This window comes from Gossypium hirsutum, chromosome A03 (assembly GCF_007990345.1).
Source record: "Gossypium hirsutum isolate 1008001.06 chromosome A03, Gossypium_hirsutum_v2.1, whole genome shotgun sequence".
NCBI classification, from domain to species: domain Eukaryota; kingdom Viridiplantae; phylum Streptophyta; class Magnoliopsida; order Malvales; family Malvaceae; genus Gossypium; species Gossypium hirsutum.
In genome coordinates this window covers 77112584-77135829 of record NC_053426.1, presented here as the reverse complement: position 1 = coordinate 77135829, position 23246 = coordinate 77112584, and the positions used below count along the sequence as shown (strand labels likewise).

At 34.1% G+C, this 23246-nt stretch overlaps 1 protein-coding gene and 1 pseudogene across 1 annotated transcript; one reads left to right on the top strand and one right to left on the bottom strand.

Moving 5' to 3' along the window:
- Positions 1-10785: 10785 nt before the first annotated feature.
- LOC107886377 (agamous-like MADS-box protein AGL9 homolog) lies at positions 10786-14335 on the top strand. Its single transcript, NM_001326726.1, has 8 exons — positions 10786-10970; positions 12822-12900; positions 13371-13438; positions 13538-13637; positions 13750-13791; positions 13881-13922; positions 14027-14166; positions 14253-14335. Exons 1-8 carry the CDS (start codon positions 10786-10788, stop codon positions 14326-14328), a joined length of 732 nt encoding a protein of 243 aa, NP_001313655.1. The 3' UTR covers positions 14329-14335.
- A 3741-nt stretch (positions 14336-18076) lies between these two features.
- On the bottom strand, positions 18077-20719 carry LOC121218249 (uncharacterized; annotated as a pseudogene).
- Positions 20720-23246: the final 2527 nt, after the last annotated feature.

Sequence of the window (23246 nt, the reverse complement as noted above, 5' to 3'; positions counted from 1 at the left end):
TTTATTTTATTTTAGAATAAGATTTTTTGAACCTTATTAAACTCCATCTATTTTATATTGATTAGAATAAGGTGTTTCAACCTTGCTAGAATATGGCTTTACAAGCCTATAAATAGACATAGTCTATTCCTCTTGTAATAATTCGAATTCAACATAGTGAATTTTCTTCTCCTCTGCCCGTGGTTTTTTCTCGAAAGGGTTTCTACGTAAAAAATCTGTGTGTTCTTTATTTTATTTTATTTTATTTATTTTTTCACAAAAACTTTAGATAAACTGTAATTGTTAGATTGTAAATACTCAAGAAATAACTAACACTGGAACTTTTTGTTTGAAAATTGTAAGTATACTTTAGAACTTAAACTTTCAAGAATACAATATGAACACTCAAAGTAGACGTGGTAGGGGTAGGCCGCATAGGGCTGTACCCATTGAACCACCCACTGTTCAGGGGGAAACCCAATCCTTAAGGAGGAGTATGTGGAAAATTCTACTGCCAATGGTTAGAGAATTCTATCACCAATGGTGGTAGAGGTTATGGGAACAGAGATGATACATTGTTGTAGGTGATGCTGAGAGTTCTGCAAGGGTTGCTGGAGCCCAAACTAGATTGGGTTTTGTTTGAAAACTATAGATATACTTTAGAACTTAAATTTTTGAGAATACAATATGAACACTCAAGGTAGACATGGTAGGGGTAGGCTACGTAGGGCTGCACCCATTGAACCACCCATTGTTCAGAAGGAAAACCCAATCCCTAAGGAGAAATACGTGGAGAATTCTGCCACCAATGGTGGTAGAGGTTACGAGAACGGAGATGATGCAGTGTTGCAGGTGATGTTGAGGATTTTGCAAAGGGTTGCTGGAGCCCAAACTAAATCAGGGAGCCATGGATCTATTATGAAGACATTCTGGTCGAATAGGGCTGAAATATTTAAAGGAGTTGCTAGAACAACCCCTACTATGGTTGAGTACCGGATGGATCGACGAAGTGGATTCTAGAAGATCTAGATTGTAATCTAGAACAAAAATTAAAGGGTACTATGTCCTTGCTAAGTGAAGAGGCCTATCATTGGTGGCAGCCTATTGTAAGAGGTACACAGTTTGAATGTTTAACATGAGAATATTTTTAGGAAGCCTTCCAAAAGAAGTATGTGGGTACTAGGTATGTGGAAGCCTACAGACTCAAGTTTATCGAGTTGAAGGAGAGAGATAAGACTGTGGTGGAGTATGAGGCTGAATTTTTTATACTCAGCCGTTATGCTCAAGGTATGGTTGTCAAGGAGCAGGACAAATGTGTGAGGTTCGAAAGTGGGTTGTGTTTCGACCTCAAGATTCAGGTTGCTCCACAATAGGAACGGGTGTTTGAGACCCTAATGGAGAAAGCCAAAATCATGGGGAGATCAAACAAGTGGAATGCGAAAAATGAGAAAAGAGTAAGGTCTCGATTAAGAGAGATTATGGTTCTACTAACTCGAATACTTGTCCCATAAAACAAGCCAAATAGGGTAGACCACAACAAGTGGTTTTTGTAGCTAATTCTAGGGTAGTTGAACTGGTTGACTCAATTTATAAAAATTTTTAATAATTTTTTTATTATTGTTGAGCAGACAGTCAAACCAATTAAATCGAAAATTGGTGATATGACTGATTTGAGTACCAATTTGAGTATCGTTTCTATTTCTAAAACATTGATGTACGATACAATAAATGCTCTCACCACAATGTCGCTATCATTTTCCACTAGAGCTAAGAGTGCTATCGGAGAAAAAGCCCCTCTAGTGGAGAGGTGATTCCCTACTTTAACCATGGCACTTTTTTTTATATAAAGTAAGTACATGTAAATTTTGTTATTATATAAATAAATATAATTTTATTTTTATATAATAAATATATAAATTTATTACCATAAACATAATTTTAATTATTTAATAAAAATTTTGGTTTTAAATAATAATTTATTATATCATAAATTAACATACCTAATTATTGTTTTTCATTCTGACTTCACAGCTGTAATTATGTTGGAATCCAAACACATATCCATTATTGGTTTTAATCTTACCTTTATTATGCTCAATCCCATTACTACAATATTTAATCTCATAGCTATCACTATTTTTAATCTCACTAGAATTAATCTCGCTACCCATCTAAAGGCACCCTTAGTCGTGGATATCACAAGCAGAAAAAAAATAATAAAAGAGTGAGTATTTAGTACACTAATAGTGTACTTTATTTGTTCCACGAAAAACCTTAAAAATTGACATGTGTTTCTATTTTCTAAATATATATATTTTAATATTTTATTATTGGGAGGCTCATTACTTCAATTAGTCCCATGTTCCTCGAATGTATCTCTAATTGTTGAGAGGGTTGTCCAAAAGCAGTATATACGGCGTACCCAATAAAACTTACAAGAAAACTAGATATAGAGATGGTGACTAAGGTTGCTGTTTTCATTATTATATAATTTCAAGATCACAATGGGTCTATAATAAGATTGTTTATTTACAGCGAAATGATATACAAAGTCAACAGATCTTACTGAATACAAAATAAGATTTATGGCTACACAAATCATTGAGGGTAGTTCTAGATCTGGTCCAAGACGAACTGTTGTAGGGGATTTTTTGAAACCATTGAATTCGAAATATGGTAAGGTAGCCCTTGGATGGAGAACTACTCCTTTGATGGGTCGCAATGGTTTTATTTGCGATATTCTTATCTATTATTTTGGAGATTTATATTTCTTCTGTTTTACTGGATGGAATTTCAATGAATTAGATTCACAAGAATCACGAAGCCTCTCTTTTCAATACAAAAAGTGAAACTTTTAGTTCTCAAATTTTTTTAGCCCCATTCTATTTCGGTAGTTCGACCACAAAACTTATTTGTTTCTGTATTTCTGGAATATGAGTGTGTGACTTGTTATAATTGATCCTATTGATAGTACAGAAAATGAGTCTATCATCTTGATCGAGATAGTTTTATCCCGTCGGTTAGTCATTCTAGTATCTGGAGGATGGAATGTATGAAATGGATCACAAAATATTTGAACTGTGATTCATACTTAATATTCAAACCTCGTGTCCTTATAAAACACTTATCAACCATTAACTTTACTTATGAAGCTAAGAAACTTTACTGACAATGTACCAAATATTTTTTTTCAATAAGAAAATAAAATATTTTATGATATTTGAAAAGAAAAAAAGAGAACTAATCATAAATATATTTCTTTTGGAATTTTATTTTTTTTTAAGAAACTAGATAAAATTTAAGGGGCTCGCTTGGGAGCCTCCTTATCAATGTCTTGCTTTTAGTTATCATATGAAAGTATGGTTTGCGAAACTAATAAATGAATCTTAGATGTATGGTTCATGAAGTGTTTACAATTTTTTATATCGTTTAAATATTTTATCAATTTAATCATAAATTTAAAAATTTTAATAAATTTAGGCTTCAATTTTTACAAAATTTATCATTTTAGCTAAAATTCAAGAAATTTAACCTTCAATATTCATAGAAAATTTTCAATTTAATTTTGTTTCTAAAAATTTCAAAAAAGAAAATAAAATATGTTTAAAAAAATTATTTTTTAATATTCCTTAACCTACCTCCAAAACATGTTAAACAAGAAAAGTTTTTTTTTTCCATTGCCTTTTCCTACTTGTACATGTCATCAGGAACTTCCAAATTTGAGTAGTCCAAGTAATGTGCTATAAAATCTAGTCTAGGAATTGAAAATATGAGTTAAACTGAACCAAGAGATATAATTTTATTGATTCCATGTCCCTTGAGAATGTCCAACTTCATCTCTCTCTAATACCCATAAATTTATTCCGTGTTCTTTTATTTTTGAATCATTTGATATATACATAAATATTATTTTTTAATGCATTTTTTTGCTTTTATTTATACTTTTTAGATTTTTAAATCATTTTTTGTAATTTTTTATCCAAAGATGATTTTTTAAAATATTTTTTCTCTTTTTTGTAACTTTTAGAATTATAGCCAAATTGATAAATATTGTAAATGTTGAAGGTTAAATTTATTGAATTTTTAAGAACTAGAACTAAAATGATAAATTTTGTAAACATTGAGAGCTAAATTTGTTGAATTTTTTAAATTTAAGATCAAATTGATAGAATGTGTAAATATTTTAGAGTTAAATTTTTTTATCAGGCCAATACAAAATGCCAACGTTAGCTTTCTGTTACTCATCTAATGACAATTAACGGAAGAATGAGTAAAATATTTAATTTCAAAAAATTGAGTAATTAAATTGAAAAATTAATAATTAAATATCTAAAATACAACTAAAAGCACGATTAACGTATTATATATTTGGGGTGAAGATCCTAAAGCAAAGGCATGATGAATTGAGTACGGGGTTCCATTCTTAATTGATTAATTACTCAAGACCAAAACAGTCTTGATCAAATACAAAGTTCCTTGTACTTCCCCCTAAAGGTTATTTATGCTAGCTATATAACAATCCTTATGATTTTACCTGCAACGCCCAAATTATAAAAGTTTACTAAAATAATGTGTACATTGAATTATTATTATTTAAATAATTGACCGTAGGGATGATAGGAATTGTACCCCATCTCACACTATATAATTATCGAGTGACGAAACTAGGTGGAGCCAAAATTGATTATAAAATTTTATAGGGTCAAATATATTAATTTATCATTTCAAAATTTTTAAAGGGATTAATTAAAATTTTATCTTTTTAAGATTAAGGTGTAATTTTATTATTATATTAATTTATAGTTTCAACTTTTGAAAGGTTTAATACAAACAGTGTATTTATACAAGTACAATATATATTTGAACACCTACAACATAAAATAAAATTAGTACAAAACACAACAGATGAGGAATCAAAAAACCAAATAAAACCCACATATATTATATACACATATGATAATATTGGAGACTCACACATATTAATTGCACATTATAACACTCGAACTTGAGTATTCAAAGACTCATGGCCCTCGTCTTGACCAACTATCTTGAGGTTTAGGCTTTTACTTAGCCGTTGTTGTAATTATCTTGCCACTAAATTAAGAAATTATAATAAAAATTTTCATTAAAATTGTTAATTATATTCATATGTAAAGTGAATTTATTATGAGAAGTCTATTCCAACTGTTAGGATCGACCCGATTAAGCAACAAGAAAAAAAATAGTAGAATAAATTGAAAAATTGAACACACAAATTTAACATGAAAAAACCCCTCCAAAAAGGATAAAAAATCAAGAGTAAAGATAATTTTACTATAATGGTAAAAGAACGAAGAGTACAAAAGATGAAGATAAAAACTAAACCCCGAAAACCCGAAAACAAAGAACCCTCAAAACGTAAACACAAAATTCTCTAAATGTGTTATGAGTTCTAATATATAATGGGTGTATTTTCTAAGATTGTAAAAGAGCCTATTTATAAGCTAAATTCATAAGTCAAATAATAATAAAATAATCTAAACTAATTAGTGTTTGATTGAAACAAATAAACAGAGTTTAACTAAAATTGATTGAAACAAATAAACAGAGTTTAACTAAAAGATTATTTCTCAAGTTTGACTGAAATAGGAGTCATACTTAACAAATCTCCACCTTGACTCATATTTCCACAACGCCATCTTTGCCAAAGCCTTCCACGAGCCTATCTTGAACCATGCAGGGAATTAACTGAGTCAAACCTGTGCTTAGAAACTGGAAGACTTCTAGCCTTCAACTTGTACACTGCAAACTAACCCAGGCTTGCTTTTCACGAACACAGCGCCCTAACTTTTCAAAACCTGTATCCAAAAGAGAACCTCTCTTCAACGAAATGTGTTGCGGAAGCGACGATAATATTAATAACAATATTATCAGAAATATTTAGATAATTATTATGCCAACAATTATACTAAGAAAATTCCCAATTAAATTGGAGGGGTCACAAATGGTCCCGCTTAAAACCCAACAACTAGGCCTTTAGATTCTAACGACCCCAAAGAGATGAGATTCTTCTTCAACTTTGGGACATATCGTACATCCCGCAAAATTCTAGTAGATCCATCATGACTCCTCAGTTTAATTGAACCTATCCCGGCTATTTTACATGTGTTATCATTACCCATGTAAACAACCCCTTCATCTAGTTTTTGAAATTCAAAGAACCATTCCCGAATGGGACACATATGATAGGAACAACCAGAATCCATGATCCACTCATCTGCATATAATGTTGAAGATGTCATACTAAGAGAAAAGTCTGACTCTGCTTCACTATTGCATTCTGCAACATTTGCATCTTGCGGAGTCTTCCCTTTTTTCTTCAATTTTGGACAATCTTTCTTCCAATGTCCTTTTTCTTTGCAAAAGGAACATTCATCTTTGGCAACAGCTCGACCTTTGGACTTTCTTCTCTTCCCATTAGACTGACTTTGCTGACGACCTCTTGTTACCAATGCTTCCACTGCTGCTTCACCTGAACCTTTCAACTTATCCTTTCGGCGTAGTTCATAGCTATACAATGCAGCAGTTACTTCATTGAAAGTTACTTCCGATTTTCCATGAAGTAGAGTAGTTTCAAGGTACTCAAACTCCTCAGGAAGCGATCCCAACAACATTAACGCCAAGTCTTCGTCTTCAAAAGTCACATCCAAATTCAACAAATCAGCCACCAGCTGATTAAAATTGGTAATGTGCTCGTTCATCGTGGTACCAGGAACATAACTGAAACGAAACAGTCTTTTCTTCATATGTAACTTATTTTGACTGTTCTTCTTCAGAAATTTCTCCTCCAATGCTTTCCACAATTTACTTGCAGAAGTCTCTTTACTAAATGTATACTTCTGCTCTCTGGAAAGACATGATCGAATTGTACCACATGCCAATCGGTTGATGGTCTTCCATTCTTTATCATCAACCCCTTCTGGTTTTTCTTCCTCAATGGCAATATCTAGACCCTGTTGAAAGAGGGCATCTAGAAGCTCACTTTGCCACATGCCAAAATGACCTGTTCCATCAAAAATTTCCACTACAAATCTCGTATTTGCAGTTCCAATCCTCGGCAAAATGTACGAAGTGGAAGTTGTTGATATGGATGGTTTTTCTTCTGTCATTTTTGCCATAGCTTCTACTTAATAGCCACCAAATGCAGAATACCCACAAGCTTTAGGAAATGTTTCTGATGTGTAAGATCAGACTAAGCTGCAAACACAGAGCATACTACAAAACCTTGGCTCGGATACCAATTGTTGCGGAAGCGACGATAATATTAATAACAATATTATCAGAAATATTTAGATAATTATTATGCCAACAATTATACTAAGAAAATTCCCAGTTAAATTGGAGGGGTCACAAATGGTCCCGCTTAAAACCCAACAACTAGACAGAACTCACTTAGATATTTATAGCAATAATAACTAAATAAATATAACCAACATAAAGCTATTAAATATAAGCAAACAAATAAGAAATAAAATACCAGAGATTTAACGAGGTTCGGCCAATTTAGCTTACGTCCTCGGACACTACCAAATCAATATTTCTTCTAGAAATATTACAAAGGAGAAGATTTTGGGATGATACAACCAAAGGGGGAGGGGTTCTATATATAACAAACCAAACCCCCTCCCTTTCTATCTTTTCCTAATGTGGGATATTGCCAATATTCAACAAAATGGTCATGCCTTTTTCCCTCCTATGACCAAGTTGCCTCTGCTCCAAACGAGTTGACTTCGACTCTATAATGGACGAGGGATATCCGATTTCACCGATCACTGTAGAACCTTCTAGAATACAAAGACTGCTAGTTCTTTTACCTTTTAACAAAACGAGAGCTCCACGAGATACTTTAATATCGCTTCACTCGATGTTGATTCTGCATCCTTTCAAGTCTAAAATACTTAATGAGATGATATTCTTTCGTAAATTAAGTATATACCTGACATCTAAGAGTGTCCTAATCGTCCCATCATGTATCCTAATTTTAACAGTACCAATACTAATTGCCCTACTAGATGAATCGTTTCTCATGCTCACAACTCCACATTCAACTTAACTGTATGTGGAGAACTATTCTCTATTGGGACACATATGGAAAGAACATCTCGAATTTAGGATCCACTTAGACGTGAGCTTGGAGTTATCGCTCGGTGACACTAACAAGAAATCATCACCGCTTTTATCAGCCAAATTAACACCAGCTACATCTTCCTCATTACACTCAGCAGCTCTTTTATTTCGCAGTTTATAACCATCTGCTTTGACGTGACCTAACTTTTTACAATAGCGACACCTTTTCTGTAATTTCTTTGATGCTACCAAAACGGAAACTTGCTTATCTGTCTTACTATCCAAACCAAACTCATTGTTGAGTTTGTCTTTAATCAACAAATGACCATTCACATTTTCAAATGAGAGTTTGACTCTGCCATAAATCAGGGTCTCCCTGAAAGACTTATATGAAAAGGGTAAAGAGCACAATAATAGCATAGCCTGATCTTCATCGTCAATATGAACCTTAACATTCTTTAAATAATTTAAAAGAGTAATGGATTGACTAATGTGATCTCTAAGAAGCTCACATTCGTTCATGCGAAATGTAAATAGACTTTTTTTAAACACTAAACGGTTAGCCAGAAATTTAGTCGCATAAAGAGTTTTTAACCTTTTCCACAAGGCAAATGATGTCGCATAAGGAGTTTTTAACCTTTTCCACAAGGAAAATGAGGTTTTCTCCATCAATACCTCCTGCAATACCATATTCACGATGCATAACTGGATTGCAAACAAGGCCTTTTCATCAAGCTCTTCCCATTCTGTTTAATTTAGATTCTCAGGCTTTTTCTCGGTAACAACCTTTTTCAAGCCGGTTTAAACTAGAATTGCAATCATCTGAACTTGCCACAAATTGAAATTTGTCTCATCATCATACTTCTTAATTTCAAACCTTATTGCTGCCATATCTAAATGGGCTGATCTATGAATATTGAACTAGCTCTGATACCACTTGTTAGGATCGACCCTATTAAGCAACAAGAAAAAAAATATCGGAATAAATTGAGAAATTGAACACACAAATTTAACGTGAAAAAACCCCTCCAAAGAGGATAAAAAACCACGGTCAAAAATAATTTTACTATAATGGCAAAACAAATAGTACAAAAGATGGAGATAAAAATTAAACCCCTAAAACCCGAAAATAAAAAACCCTCAAAACAAAAATACAAAATTCTCTAAATGTGTTATGAGTTCTAATATCTAATGGGTGTATTTTCTAAAATTGTAAAAGAGCCTATTTATAGGCTAAATTCATAGGCCAAATAATAATAAAATAATCTAAACTAATTAGTGTTTGATTAAAACAAATAAACAGAGTTTAACTAGAAAATTATTTCTCAAATTTGACTGAAATAAGAGTCATACTTAACACCAACAAAAACATGGACCATATAATAGGACGCAATGATGCACGAAAGTATGAAAAATATTGCAAATTGATGCATAAAATCATGAAACCATACTAGCTATCATGTGTTCAATGTATATTCATATATAAGTATAAGAAATAACTATTTAAAAATTAATTTTTTTTCGTATTTGATCCTTTTTCTAAATTCCAAATAATGTTCGACGTAATTACATTAAATTAATGCAAAATGAGTTAAAAAGAAACTAAATCATAAGGGTTTGGGTCATTTATATGAAATAATCACATACAGCAGCTAACATATGCAATCGTTTCAATAATTCCTTGCAAAATGTACAAAGGGAGGGGGGGAATTAAGAAATTAATGTGAGAACCACAATTAGCAAGCTTCTCCTTTAATTCCTTCAAAACTCTCCAACCTTCGAACTAATTAAAAATATATATACACATAGATACATATATTTTGCTCTTTTCAGCTTTTCTTATCTCTCTCAGTAACATTTGCTTCGCCTCTAATCATGCAATTCTTGTTATCATCATTAAAGTTATGGATTTGACTCCACAACTCCAGTAATCTCAGCATGCACACTCCTTTGTATACAATACCAAGATAAAACTTATTATAGTAAAAAATCAAGGCTTTATTCTTATGAAAAAACATTGTTCTATGATCCATGACATCATCACGACATGCTGCTAATTAATTAATTAAGTTAACCATATTAGGATTACGTTAGAAGATTGCAAGACAAGGATTTGTCTTAAAAATTAAAAAGACCAAGCAGAAGGGTAATTACGTAAATAGAAGGGAACAGATTGCGGAGGGTTCACCTTCTTAAGGTTAGGTCATACGATTGCCCGAACCCTAAAATGGTCAGTTGGATCATTACAAGTCTATGTACTTCTCCATTCGACACGTAGCAGTGTGGCAGTGATCCTTTTGCATTGACTGGTTAAGGTTTCTCAGCTTCTTCGTCTTTGGCTGTTCCTTGTTTCTCACCGTTGGATGGGGTTGATCCAACGGGCAATGGGTGAAGCTTAAGTAAAGGTACAAAAGAAAGTAGGTCCCTTGGAGATATAATATACCTAAAGGAAAATCCTTTTTGTTTAGGCTGTCTTATCATTTTGTTTAGTGCGTAAAACAAAGCAAAAGGTTTAAGTTTTTTTTGTTTGTTGGGGGGGCGGGGGGGTTAATTCTGATTACTTGATGGATGAAGTTGTTAGCGAAAGCGTATCATCCATGACAGAATAAATAGAGAGAAAAGCAAGAAGAAGAACAAAAGTGTTAAAGAGAGAGTGTTTGGGGTATTGCAAAGATAATATTTTTATTGGGGAAAAAAAGAATGGGGAGAGGTAGGGTTGAGTTGAAGAGAATTGAGAACAAGATTAACAGGCAAGTAACTTTTGCTAAGAGAAGGAATGGGCTTTTGAAGAAAGCCTATGAGCTTTCCGTTCTTTGTGATGCAGAGGTTGCTCTCATCATCTTCTCCAATAGGGGAAAACTGTACGAGTTTTGCAGTAGTTCAAGGTATCACCAAAACTATTTCACCTTTTTTCTTTTTTGGTACCCTCTTTCAAAACCCCAAAACCAACAGGGTTTTTTTTTTTCGTAAAACAACGCAAGCTCTCGCTTCTTTCTTTTTGCTTGCTTTGATTTCTGACTTTTGGGGGTTCAAAGAGGAGGGTTTTTTTGCTGTTTTGGGTGTGATTTTGGGGTATTCAAGTTATGGGAGAAAATTTTGAGAAAAGAGTGAAATTTTATAATATAAAGCTATGTTTGAGTTTTACCGTTTTGGTGAATGTCTTGGCGTTTGCCTGTGTGTTTTTCCTCTTCTTCTTGATGTTAGATCTGCAATTCTAAATCGTCAAAAGACAACATCCCTCTCTTGTGTATATATATATATATTCCCACTTTAATTTCTTCTCTTCCTTCTTTGATCTCTTTGGTTTTATCACCCCTTTCCTTTCCCCTCTTTCATCCTTACATATATATATTAACTACAAGTTTGTTTTTAAAATCTCCGATCTAACGTCTTTCATGTTTAACATAAGAAGCTGAAAGATCTCTTGCAGATTAGCTTTGAATACTTTTATTCTTTCTTTAATTTCTCTCGTTCAAGCTTTGATTAGATCCTGTTTTTTTCCTCTTAAATCATTATAGATCATGTATATTAATTTCTCATATAAACAACCAAAAGCTTATTTAGATAAAAGGAAAAAAAAAGAACAGAAAGAAAGCTTTCGATGAGCTCATAAATTTACACGATCTGAGCTTAGGGTTTTATTTTAAAGTTTCAAACTTAATCCCATATCTAAAAGCAGACTTCAACCTGGTTTATTTTTCTAAAACAAAACAGATAAAAAAAACCCAAGGATACCTGTTTGAGATGTTACAAAAACAAAATCAAAACAGTAAAGACAAACAAGAGATTTCAGCCTGTCGTTTCTACTTTTTCAGATGTGTCTTTTCTTTCTTACAAACCAACTTCCTTCTTTCCAATGGATTCTATCATGTCTGCGATCTATTTCAATGGATCACTTAAAAGGGTACATCTCCATCAATGCTTCTGAGTTTCTAAGGTTTTGATTCTCCCAAAGCTGCTGCCCCCCATGTTAGGGTTTTCAACTTTCTTTTCCTTCGCTTTAAAATCTAAATTTCGTTTAGAAGGCTGAAATATTTGATGTTTTTAATTCTTTCAATTGATCTACTTGCATGAGCGCTGCTTGTCTTAATTCCACTGGTCTAGAATATTAATTAACGCAAATGTATTGATTATTATGTGATTAGTAGTACTACGTTTATTAATTAATTAATACACAGTTTGCCTGTGTTAATTAATCTCTTTTTCATCGTCATTACAAGTATAATTTGATGATTTGTAAGTTTAATTAAAAGCTTAGTTTAAGTAAGGTGTTTTGGAAACCTTGGATCATTAATTAAATAATAAGGAACAAGTTCTGATTCCCAACATTTGGTGAATAATTAAACCATCCAATTTATTGTACCAAGAAAAAAAACTAATTAAAGATTGCTTTCATTTTAATTACTTCCTCTTAAAATTTTAAAAAATAAAAATAAAAACTTTTGTGATACAGTGAGCATTTTTCTTTTTAACAGCATTTTATTATTATTATTTTTTAAAAATATTATCCTTTTTATCTTTATTGTCAGTGTGTTGTTAAATGATGGATCCTCAATGGCTGATTTTTGAACTTCTATTACTTTTTTTGTCCCATCTTTTTTAATTGAACTTTGATAATTGTTTTTGGATTTATCTTTTCAACATACAGCTCCAATTTCAACCATTCGAATATTGTGTTTATGAATGTGTTGTATCCTTGAACTAACATTTAGTCATTTACCTTGATATATATATAGCATGATGAAAACATTGGAGAGGTACCAGAAGTGCAGCCATGGAGCACCAGAGACAAATGTTTCAACTAGGGAGGCTCTGGTAATATGCTACTCATCTCTGCCAACTGAGATTTGAAAACACTGCCTTGGTTTTTTCTTCTTTGGAGTTTCTATGCTCCCTATATGGAATACATGTTAGCTCATTAATCCAGTGTGTAACCAAACTATTCCTCATATCTCTACAAAGCTCATCTCTCCCATAGAGATCCATAACATTGCATCTTTCTCATAATTCTACTTACTTTATATTTATAAAGCATATTACTTGATCTCCCTACTAAGGTTTCTTACCTAATACAACATTTTACCTTAGAGTTTTGGCTTGGTTTTGTTTTTTGTTGCTTGTTTCTTAAGATTAGCCATTATATGCATTTGGCTTACATTTTTCAGCTAGATGATGATTGAAACAATGAAGTAATACATAGTAATTAACCTGTCTATCAATGCTAAACTTGGCTGCAAATGTGTAGTTTTGTGGGAATAAATGCAAATTTCATGATGTGTCTGTAGGAGCTAAGCAGCCAGCAGGAATATCTGAAGCTTAAAGCACGTTATGAAGCCTTACAAAGGTCCCAAAGGTGAGTGAGCAACCTTTGAAATGGCCCAAATTGTTGGTAATCATTAAATATATGATACATGATTGAAGATGAAAACATATTGTTGATATATTTGGTTAGGAATTTACTTGGAGAAGATCTGGGGCCTTTGAGCAGCAAAGAGCTTGAGTCACTTGAGAGGCAGCTTGATTCTTCATTAAAGCTGATAAGATCAACGCGGGTACTTTCACTCCATTCTCCTCTACTTTCAATGCTCATTTCATAACAGAAACTGCATTCACTAATCAATGAAAAATTGAATTATGGATCTGATTTGACTATTTCTGTTGTAGACCCAATACATGCTTGATCAGCTCACTGATCTGCAACGAAAGGTATCCCATCATCTTATATAATTTGAAAGCCATTAATTTGTTGTTGTCTCTTCCACCAATGCAACTATTTTTCACTCTCTTTAATGCAGGAACATCTACTTAATGAAGCTAATAAGAGTCTAAAACAAAGGGTAGGTTTCTTTTTATATCTTTAAGGTTACAATTTCATTCAACAAGGGAAATTACCAACAAAATTAACATATTTAATGAGTTGAGAAACGGTGGTTTTTTACAGTTGATGGAAGGCTACCAAGTACATTCACTCCAGCTGAATCCAAATGCCGATGACGTCGGCTACGGCCGACAACCAACCCATCAGCCTCAGGGTGATGTCTTCTTCCATCCATTGGACTGCGAGCCAACGTTACAAATCGGGTACTACATACCTATATCCAACACTAACAACGAATTTAAATAACTACAAGATGAATTCTTAATCGGTTTGATTTGTTGAACTACAGATATCAGCCCGATACGATATCGGCGGTCACCGGGTGCCCGAGTGTGAATAATTACATGACGGGATGGCTACCATGACTATGACACATAAAGGAAAATAGAAGCAAAAGCATGCAGTGGCAAATGCATGAATGCATGCATGCATGGTGTCCGCATTCTTTCATAAGAACATCATCAGCACATTTTATCATCTGTTTGCATGTTATTTGATGAAACAAAATGTGTGTAATGTGTCATGGATTTAACATTAACTTTCGTGTCTTTAATTCTGTAAGCACTGCGCAGCACTCTTTGAAATAATGCGGTGGTGTTGTTTGCTTGTAAGAGGGATTCCAACTCTGACCATCATCTGCTTTATTTAGTTTTAAATCAACAAAAACAAGCATTTGTTGTTGCTATAACATTAATATCTTTTTATCAAAAGCAACCGATGACCCTCATTTTTTCCTTCCAACTTCAAGTCTCTCTCTCCTTACTACAGTCAGACTTTCTGACCAGTACTAAACAGGATAAATCATCCATCTTCACTGCACACTTATTCCCGGTGTCAAGTGCAACAAATTTTTACTGGTTCTTGTTCTTGATTTGTAAGTCTTCAAATTTTCATTTCATTTTAACTTCAAGGTCTAATTTTTTTCTCTCATAATTCACGAGGATATTTGGGTCAAGTAATATCTAACCTTCATTTGCTCCATTTTCAAACGTGGTTTAAGTAACCTTGTAACTTTTGATTGTTCCAACGAACATTATTATCTCTTGCTATCTCATGGACAGTTTGAGTTAATGTTAAAAGCTGAGGAACATGACTATCTCTTGCTATTTCATGGACAATTTGAATTAATGTTAAAATAGTGTATGTTCCGGTAAAAGCTCTTTAAAGTTGACATTATTAACATTAAAAGATCATGTTTTTAGGGCCAAATCAGTAGAAAAATGAATCTTGCTTGAAGCTCGAGGTTCCTTGAGATAAAACTTTGATTGCTTGTACTACTTGTCTCATTTCATGTTCAAAAGACAGTTAGAGAAAGTTAGTTTAAAACAGTCAAAGTCTTTAAGTTGTCATGTTTGACTTTTGATTAAATCTTACTAAAGCAACAAATTTGGAGATATTTCGTAGCCAACATTCTAAAATTATCATCATCATTTGCTTGTATAACTTAGAGAAGAGATAAAAAGTTTGATATGCTTAGAAAGGCTATCCTAATTTTTTTTTACTTACGTTTTGGATCTATTACATAAATTCTTTAGTTCTTTCCCAACTTTTTGTTCTAACATAAAATAGAACAAAACTGTTTTAAATAGTTATAAACTAAATTATTTGTTGGACCAAAAGTTTTTTCAAATAAAAATTCTTTCAAATTTCTTTTGAAAAGGTCTTTCAAAGTGAAATCTAACATCGTCAAAGGAAATTTGAAGGAACCACTTACCATCAATATTTCGATCAAAGTAAGTCTCCAAATGAAACTTAAACTTCATTTCAAGCTTTCCGAACACCATAGACGGAGAAAGTTGAAAGATAGAAAAGGAGATTCATGGGTCAAATAGAGAAAAATAAGTTTTTAATCTTTTAAAGATTATATTTTTATATTTTAAAAATAATTTTTATTATAATTTATAAAAACAGAATATTTGACACACCGCTGATGCATAAGTCATTATCATTTTAAGAAAACAAATATTGAAGGGTTTAAAGATAAATAGAAATAACTACTATTTATAACTGTTAAACATAAATATATAAAAAGAAACATAAAATCTAAAACTAGAAATTCAAAATCCCAAATTTGTAATCTGAAATAAAAAAAACCAAACCCTAAAATTTAAAACTCAAAACTAAAATGAAAAAGAAAAAAATAACTATAATTAATATTTAATTATATTTAATAAAGTTAATGATATTTATTTTCAAGTCCTTCAATGTTTTTTATTTTTACAGCAATGATGATGTGCTATTTTATTATTAGCTGATGGTGCATAAGATCTATATATTGATAATTTATCAAATATTAATCCGTTTATTATTTATATTAATTTAATAATAAAATAATGAAATAAAAAACTATATTCTTTAAGGGAAAAAGAAATTTTATATTTAAAGAATATTTTTTTGACATAATAAATATTACTAATTCTATGTCACACGTGAAAAATAAATACGTAAAATGTATATTTATAAAAAATTTATTTTAAAATTAAGTGTGGCCTCTGTTAAAATGGTTAAGATAAAATTTTAAATTTTAAATTTTATTATAGTATTATTTTACTGAAAAACATGAAATGAAAAAAATACCTTGTACTTTATAAAAGCGAGGGCATTTTAATAAAATTTCTGAATTAAATTGATGTCTGTTTAACTCGTGACATCAACTCAATCAGGAAATTAATATAAATCTAATTTACTAATTAGTTATATTTAACATTAAATATAATAACAATTCAATACAATATTCATATATTTTAATTTTATATTTTTAATTTCGAGAATTTTTAAATTTATATATTTTAAGTTTTTATAATTTTATTTTTAGATAATTGTTTAGCATTAGGATCAAATTAATAGAATGTGTAAATATTAAGCTTTAAATTGTTAAATTTTTTAGAATCATATCAAATCAATAAAATATGTAAATATTAAAGACTAAAATTATTATTATGGTGATAAAAAGAACTGTTATTATACCCTTATTAATTGTCATTTTTAAAATTGACAATGACAAAATTATTTTTTTCTGAAAGGGATTAGTATGCTCAATGCAAAAATTAAGGAGGACTGGAGAGGTTTTTTCTCAAAATAAAAAGAAATATGACACAAAATGAGTATAGACTTGTCCATGGGTTGGGCCACCCGACCTGGCCCAAAAACTCACCTGAAAAGTGAGAGGGTTTGGACAAAAATATAAGCCTAAAAAATGAGTTTAGACAAAAAAATAAGACATGTTTTCTAAATGGGCCAGGCCTCGGGTAAGTTTTTTTTTTTACCCGGGCTTGGCACTGCCTGAATTTGCAAAAAAAAAGAGGTTTTTTTAAACTTTTTTTCATTGTTTTGCTATCATTTCGTTATTATATTGCTACTATTTTATTGTTATTATTTGGATATTATATAATTCTTGTTTTATTATTAATTTTGCTATTATTTTAGTGGTATTTATTTGTTAAGTTGCACTTATCTTAGTATTATTTAGGTATATATATTTAATTTTTTCATTTGTTAGAAAATATTTATTTTTTAATGCTGCATTATATTTTTTAAAATTATTTTTATATAAAAAAGTTTAATACAGGAGAACCGGGTCGGGCCTAAACTTTTAATTTGACTCGGGCTGGCCTATGGACAACAGAATAAGATATATTAAGCCACGTGAGCTTTACGTGATCAATTGCTCTATGAATAAATGGTAGCATTCTTACCATTCAGCCGCTTTGCTATCGTCAAATCTGCAAAAATTAGGTTAGGAATTAGGCCTTCAATTCAATCATCAAAATGTTTTATTTTCTATTCTTTTTCCAGTTCCAGAAGTGTTTCTTCGGCCTAGTTTTTAGGGTTGGTGTTGCGCCCCGAAATGGTAAGTAGAAGAATTGGAGTAAGAAGGAGAATAGAGAATATTTGAGAGAAGAGAAAACTCAGAAAAGAAGAAAAGTCAAAATATGCATAACCGTTTACATCTATCATTCGTACTTAAAAGAGAAATAAGAAGCTGACGTGGATAAGCTGACGTTGACATTTTCTATTGTCAAAACTCCCCGTTTAACTAATGTGCTACGCTCCGTTTTATTAATTCTTTCTCACCCATAACAGTACTGCCTTCTCAAAAAAAAATCATTGTCCTTAAGGATGGAATTGAGGATATTTGGCCCGCAGCAAAGACAGAACCTCCCAAGTTGCATCCTCAGGAAAGGAATCAACCCATTCAACAAGAACTTCGGTAACAGCTTGATTTCCCCTTTTTACGATCCTCCTATCCACAACTCTAACTGGTTCTTTCTGTAAAGCCCCATGAGCATCCACCAAAGGTAACTGAGCTTGAGATGGAGTCACACTAATATGTTTCTTTAATTGAGACACATGAAAAGTTGGATGAATCCGAGAACCCGGAGGTAACTGCAACGTATAAGCCACTTCCCCGACCTTCTTGATCACCCGAAAAGGGCCATAATATTTGGGAGATAGCTTTTGATTGACGACTTTTCTGAGAGATTGCTGCCTATATGGTTGTAGCTTCAAGTATACCAAATCACCCACTTGAAAACTTCTCTCAGTTCTATGCTTGTCCGCAAACTGTTTCATGCGAGTCTGAGCCCGTTTTAGGTGGAAATGCAATAATTTTCGTGCAGCTTCTCGAGCTTGCAGACTTCTGTCTACCACTGCCACCGAAGAAACTCCAGCTAAGTACGACATATGCGGCGGTGAGGGCTGTCCATACAAAGCTTCATAAGGAGTTAGCCGAATAGACGAATGAAAAGAAGAATTGTACCACTATTCTGCTAATGGTAACCAATGAAACCAATTGGCAGGAGTCTCCAAAGTCATGCACCGCAAGTAATTCTCAAGACACCGGTTCAAGACCTCTGTTTGCCCATCTGTTTGAGGGTGGTATGCTGTTGATAGTAGCAGTTTGGTTCCTGATCGATGAAATAGCTCTTGCTAAAATCGGCTAACAAAGATTTTGTCCCTGTCAAAGATGATTGAATCAGGATTACCATGGAGCTTGTAGACATGATTCATATATTCTTGAGCTACCTCTTTAGCTGTGTAGGGATGAGATAAGCCGAAAAAGTGGCCATACTTAGTCAAATGGTCTACCACAACCAGGATAGAGTTTCTTCGGTTAGAGTTCGGTAAGCCCTCGATGAAGTCTAGGTTAACCACTGCCCAAGCCCGATCCGGAATAGGCAGAGGCTGAAGGAGTCCTGGAGAAGCTACCGATTCCTCCTTGCATTTCTGACAGATCGAGCATTCACGTATCCAATGTTTTATATCAGTTGTTAAGCCCTTCCAATACAGCAAACTAGCCATTCTTTTCTTGGTCGCATGCACCCCCGAATGTCCACCAACAACACTGGCATGGAAATAGGAAAATAATTCTTGTCGCAACTGTAGATTTCTTCCTACCACAATCTTCCCCTTCCTGCGTAGAAAACGATCGTCTAAAGAATATTTGTGATTGGCAAGCTTGGACTGTTGAGCGTCTTCCACGACCTTCTGTAGCTTAACATCCAACTGATAGGATTGCTGCACCTGTTGTAAAAGTTCAGATATAACAAAACTGGTGGAAAAGTGAAAAATTTGACCTTTCTCTAATTTGAGCTGTCGAGAGAGAGCATCGGCAACCTTATTATTGGCTCATTTTCTATATAAAACTTCAAAGTCATAGTCGAGCATTTTAGCGACCCATCGTTGTTGGAAAGGTGTAATGGCTACCTGGTTCGATAGAAAACACAGGCTTTGATGGTCAGTCCGAATTTTGAAATGTCTCCCCACCAGGTAAGAATGCCATTTTCGAACTGCCAATAACACTGCCAACATCTCTTTTTCGTATATAGATAAAGCCTGATGTCGTACTCCTAAAGCCTTGCTAAAATATGCTACCGGTCTCCCCTGCTGTTGCAACACAGCTCCCACCCCAGTTCCACTGGCGTCAGTATCTACTACAAACTCAAGCTAAAAATTTGGGAAGGCTAGAACAGGGGCTGCACATAAGGCCATTTTCAACTCTTGAAAAGCTGTGGACGCTCGGTTAGACCAACTCCACGCATTTTTCTTCAACAAATCTGTAAGAGGTTTATCTATCACCCCATAATTTCTAATGAACCTTCGGTAATACCCGGAAAGACCAAGGAAGCTGCGCAATTCCTGCACTGACTGAGGAAGTGGCCATTTATAGATACAGTCGATCTTTGACATGTCCATAGAAACCATACCTTCATGTAGCACATGTCCCAAATACTCAATCTGAGATGTTCCGAAACAACACTTACTCTTTTTAGCAAACAACTGTTGCTCTCTCAAAACCAAAAGAACAGACTTCAAATGTTGCAAATGTTCGGACCATGATCGTGAATATACTAGGATGTCATCAAAGAATACAAGCACAAACTTTCGCAACCATGGCTTAAATACCGCATTCATGAGGGCTTGAAAACTAGAGGGGGCATTAGTGAGGCCAAAGGGTATCACGAGAAATTCATATTACCCCTCGTGTATTCTAAACGCTGTCTTGTGTATGTCGCCCTCCCACATCCGAATTTGATGATATCCAGACCTCAAGTCCAATTTGGAGAACACGCGAGCCTCCCCCAATTCATCAAGCAGCTCCTCAATTATGGGAATGGGAAACTTATCCTTTATGGTATGTTGATTTAATTGTCTATAATCAACACAGAGCCTCCAGCTTCCGTCTTTTTTTTTTACCATCACAATAGGGGAAACGAAAGAACTATTGCTATCTCAAATTATTCCAGCTTGGAGCATTTCATGAATTAGTTTCTCCATTTCCCCTTTCTGAATGGCTGGATATCTATAAGGCCGAATCTTAATCACCACCCCTTCATCCTTTAATGGAATTCGATGATCTTGCAGGCGAGAGGAAGGTAACCCTTTTGGTACTTGAAAAACATCAGCAAAATCCTCTAATAGCCCCTGAAGTTTCTCCTCTGATTCATTTGCCACCATAGCTAATAGTGTCATTTGACTAAGGGAACTCAACACCAACATATAAGGCCCCAAAGTCTACCTGACTGTTAAAGAACATTTTGAATCCGAAGTAGAACTCTGTGCTGCTATTGAACTAGGAACAATGCCATGCATGGTACATGTTTCAACCTTGACTGTAAACTGCATAGTTAAAGAACTAAAATTCCAAATGATATCTCCCAAAGCAAGTAACCACTGAACTCCGAGCACTATATCACACCCTTTTAAAGGTAACACCAAGAAATCGATTTCAAATCGATAATTCTGGACTTCCCATGGTACTTTCCTACGTAAACCTCTAGTGAATAAACAACTTCTGTTTGCCACCAAAACCTTCAACTGCTGTTGCTGGGTCACCGGTAATGACAATCTACTAACCAATCGTGCATCAATGAAATTATGAGTACTATCAGAATCCACTAGAGTAATAGCCCAACTCGAACCGACCCTAGCAGCCACACGCATAGTATTATGGCCCTGCATACCAGTGAGCGCGTGTAGTGAAATTATAGGTGACTTGGGTGCTTCCTCCTCGGGACTACTCTCTTCTAATCGATCCGAACATTCTTGAAAATCTTCCGCTTCTCCATCCGAAAAAGGTTCTAGCAGCAACTGATACAACTGTGATTTTACACATTTGTGCCCCACCTGATACTTGGCACCACACCAAAAACATAATCCCTTCTGTGTCTATTTAGCCATTAGTGCTGGTGAAATTGAACGAGAAGTCGACTTGCTGCCTGGAATACAACTCCCCGCTTGTGAAACTGAATTAACTCGCATGGGTGGTGAGGAATAACCCGATATAACCGAGGGATTGAATGAAGATCTAGGTGAGCTATGCAAGGGTGTCGAGATTTTCTTAGCAGAACCAATGGGAAGCACCTCGATTTTTCGAACGAGATGAAACGCCTCCATCAAGTTAGAAGGCTCGAATAGATCCAAGTAATGGCTAATCTCAGTCTTCAAATTACTAACAAAAATACTAAGAGCATATGATTCTAGAAGATGCAATTGATTTAGCAAACCCACAAAAGAATCTTGGTATTGTTCTACCGTACCTGTTTGCTTCAGATTTACCAATGCTTTCATCGGATTCCCGAACTGTCCAAACCCAAAGCGTTCCTGTAAGCTCTTTAAATAAGCCGGCCAAGATATCATTTGAAGACCACCATTACGTTGGGAGTAAAAATGATGCCACTCAAGAGCTCGCCCCTCCAAGTTGAGCATTACCAAACGAACCTTGTTGGACTCTGGCGTACCTTCCGCTTCAAAAAATTGCTCCAGCTCGATCTACCACCCGCGAAAATCGATGCCATCAAATTTAGGACACTCCAATCGACTACCCTTTTCCACCGTTCCAAACTCACACGACTGATTGCTCGGATGAGCGTTGCTCCCATTGCCCAGATTCTGACCAACCCCCACATCTTTGGGAGGAAACCCATGAGGTGCGCCCAATACCCCTTTTCCCTTGTCTGTCGCTGCATTTTGACCCTTAACCGGGGGTCTAAAATACTGAACAAAAAGAGTCTATAGATCTCCACGAAACTCTTCTTTAAACTCCAGAAATTTCGTATCCATCTTGGCCTCTAGCCGGGCCAACTTCTCCTGCATTTTGGACATATCTTGCTGTAGAGCACTCACCTCTTTCTGCAGTCTTGTTGAAACATCATCACCGGCCATGATAGGGATCGTAATAGCTCTGATACCTTTGTTGCGCCTCAAAATGGTAAGTAGAAGAATTGGAGTAAGAAGGAGAATAGAGAAGATTTGAGAGAAGAGAAAACTCAGAGAAGAAGAAGATTTCTGATTTTCATAAAAGTCAAAATATGCATAACCGTTTACATCTATCATTCGTACTTAAAAGAGAAATAAGAAGCTGACGTGGATAAGCTGACGTGGATACTTTTTATTGTCAAAATTCCCCATTTAACTAATGTGCTACGCTCCGTTTTATTAATTCTTTCTCACCCACAACAGTTGGGAGGGGAGAAAGGGGTGAGACAAATAGGGGAGAGCAGTATTTTCGTGGCTCTTAAAATATTGGTGGGTTCTCTACAGGCTGCCCTGCCTTCCAATCAGCCCTGCACATCAAACCCTTTATCCATGGCATCATAGTACGGGTTTTGTGTTTTTTGATTTTTTGGTTGGTTTTAGTCGTTGGGATGGGATATTTGGTTTTCTTATACCAATTTCCCATCTTTCGACTTCCCCATCAGAAATGCTTTTCAGCACATTCCCGCCTCTAAACGCCATTACATGAATTCCTCGTTTCTTCAATGTCTCCCTTTTCAATGTTTAT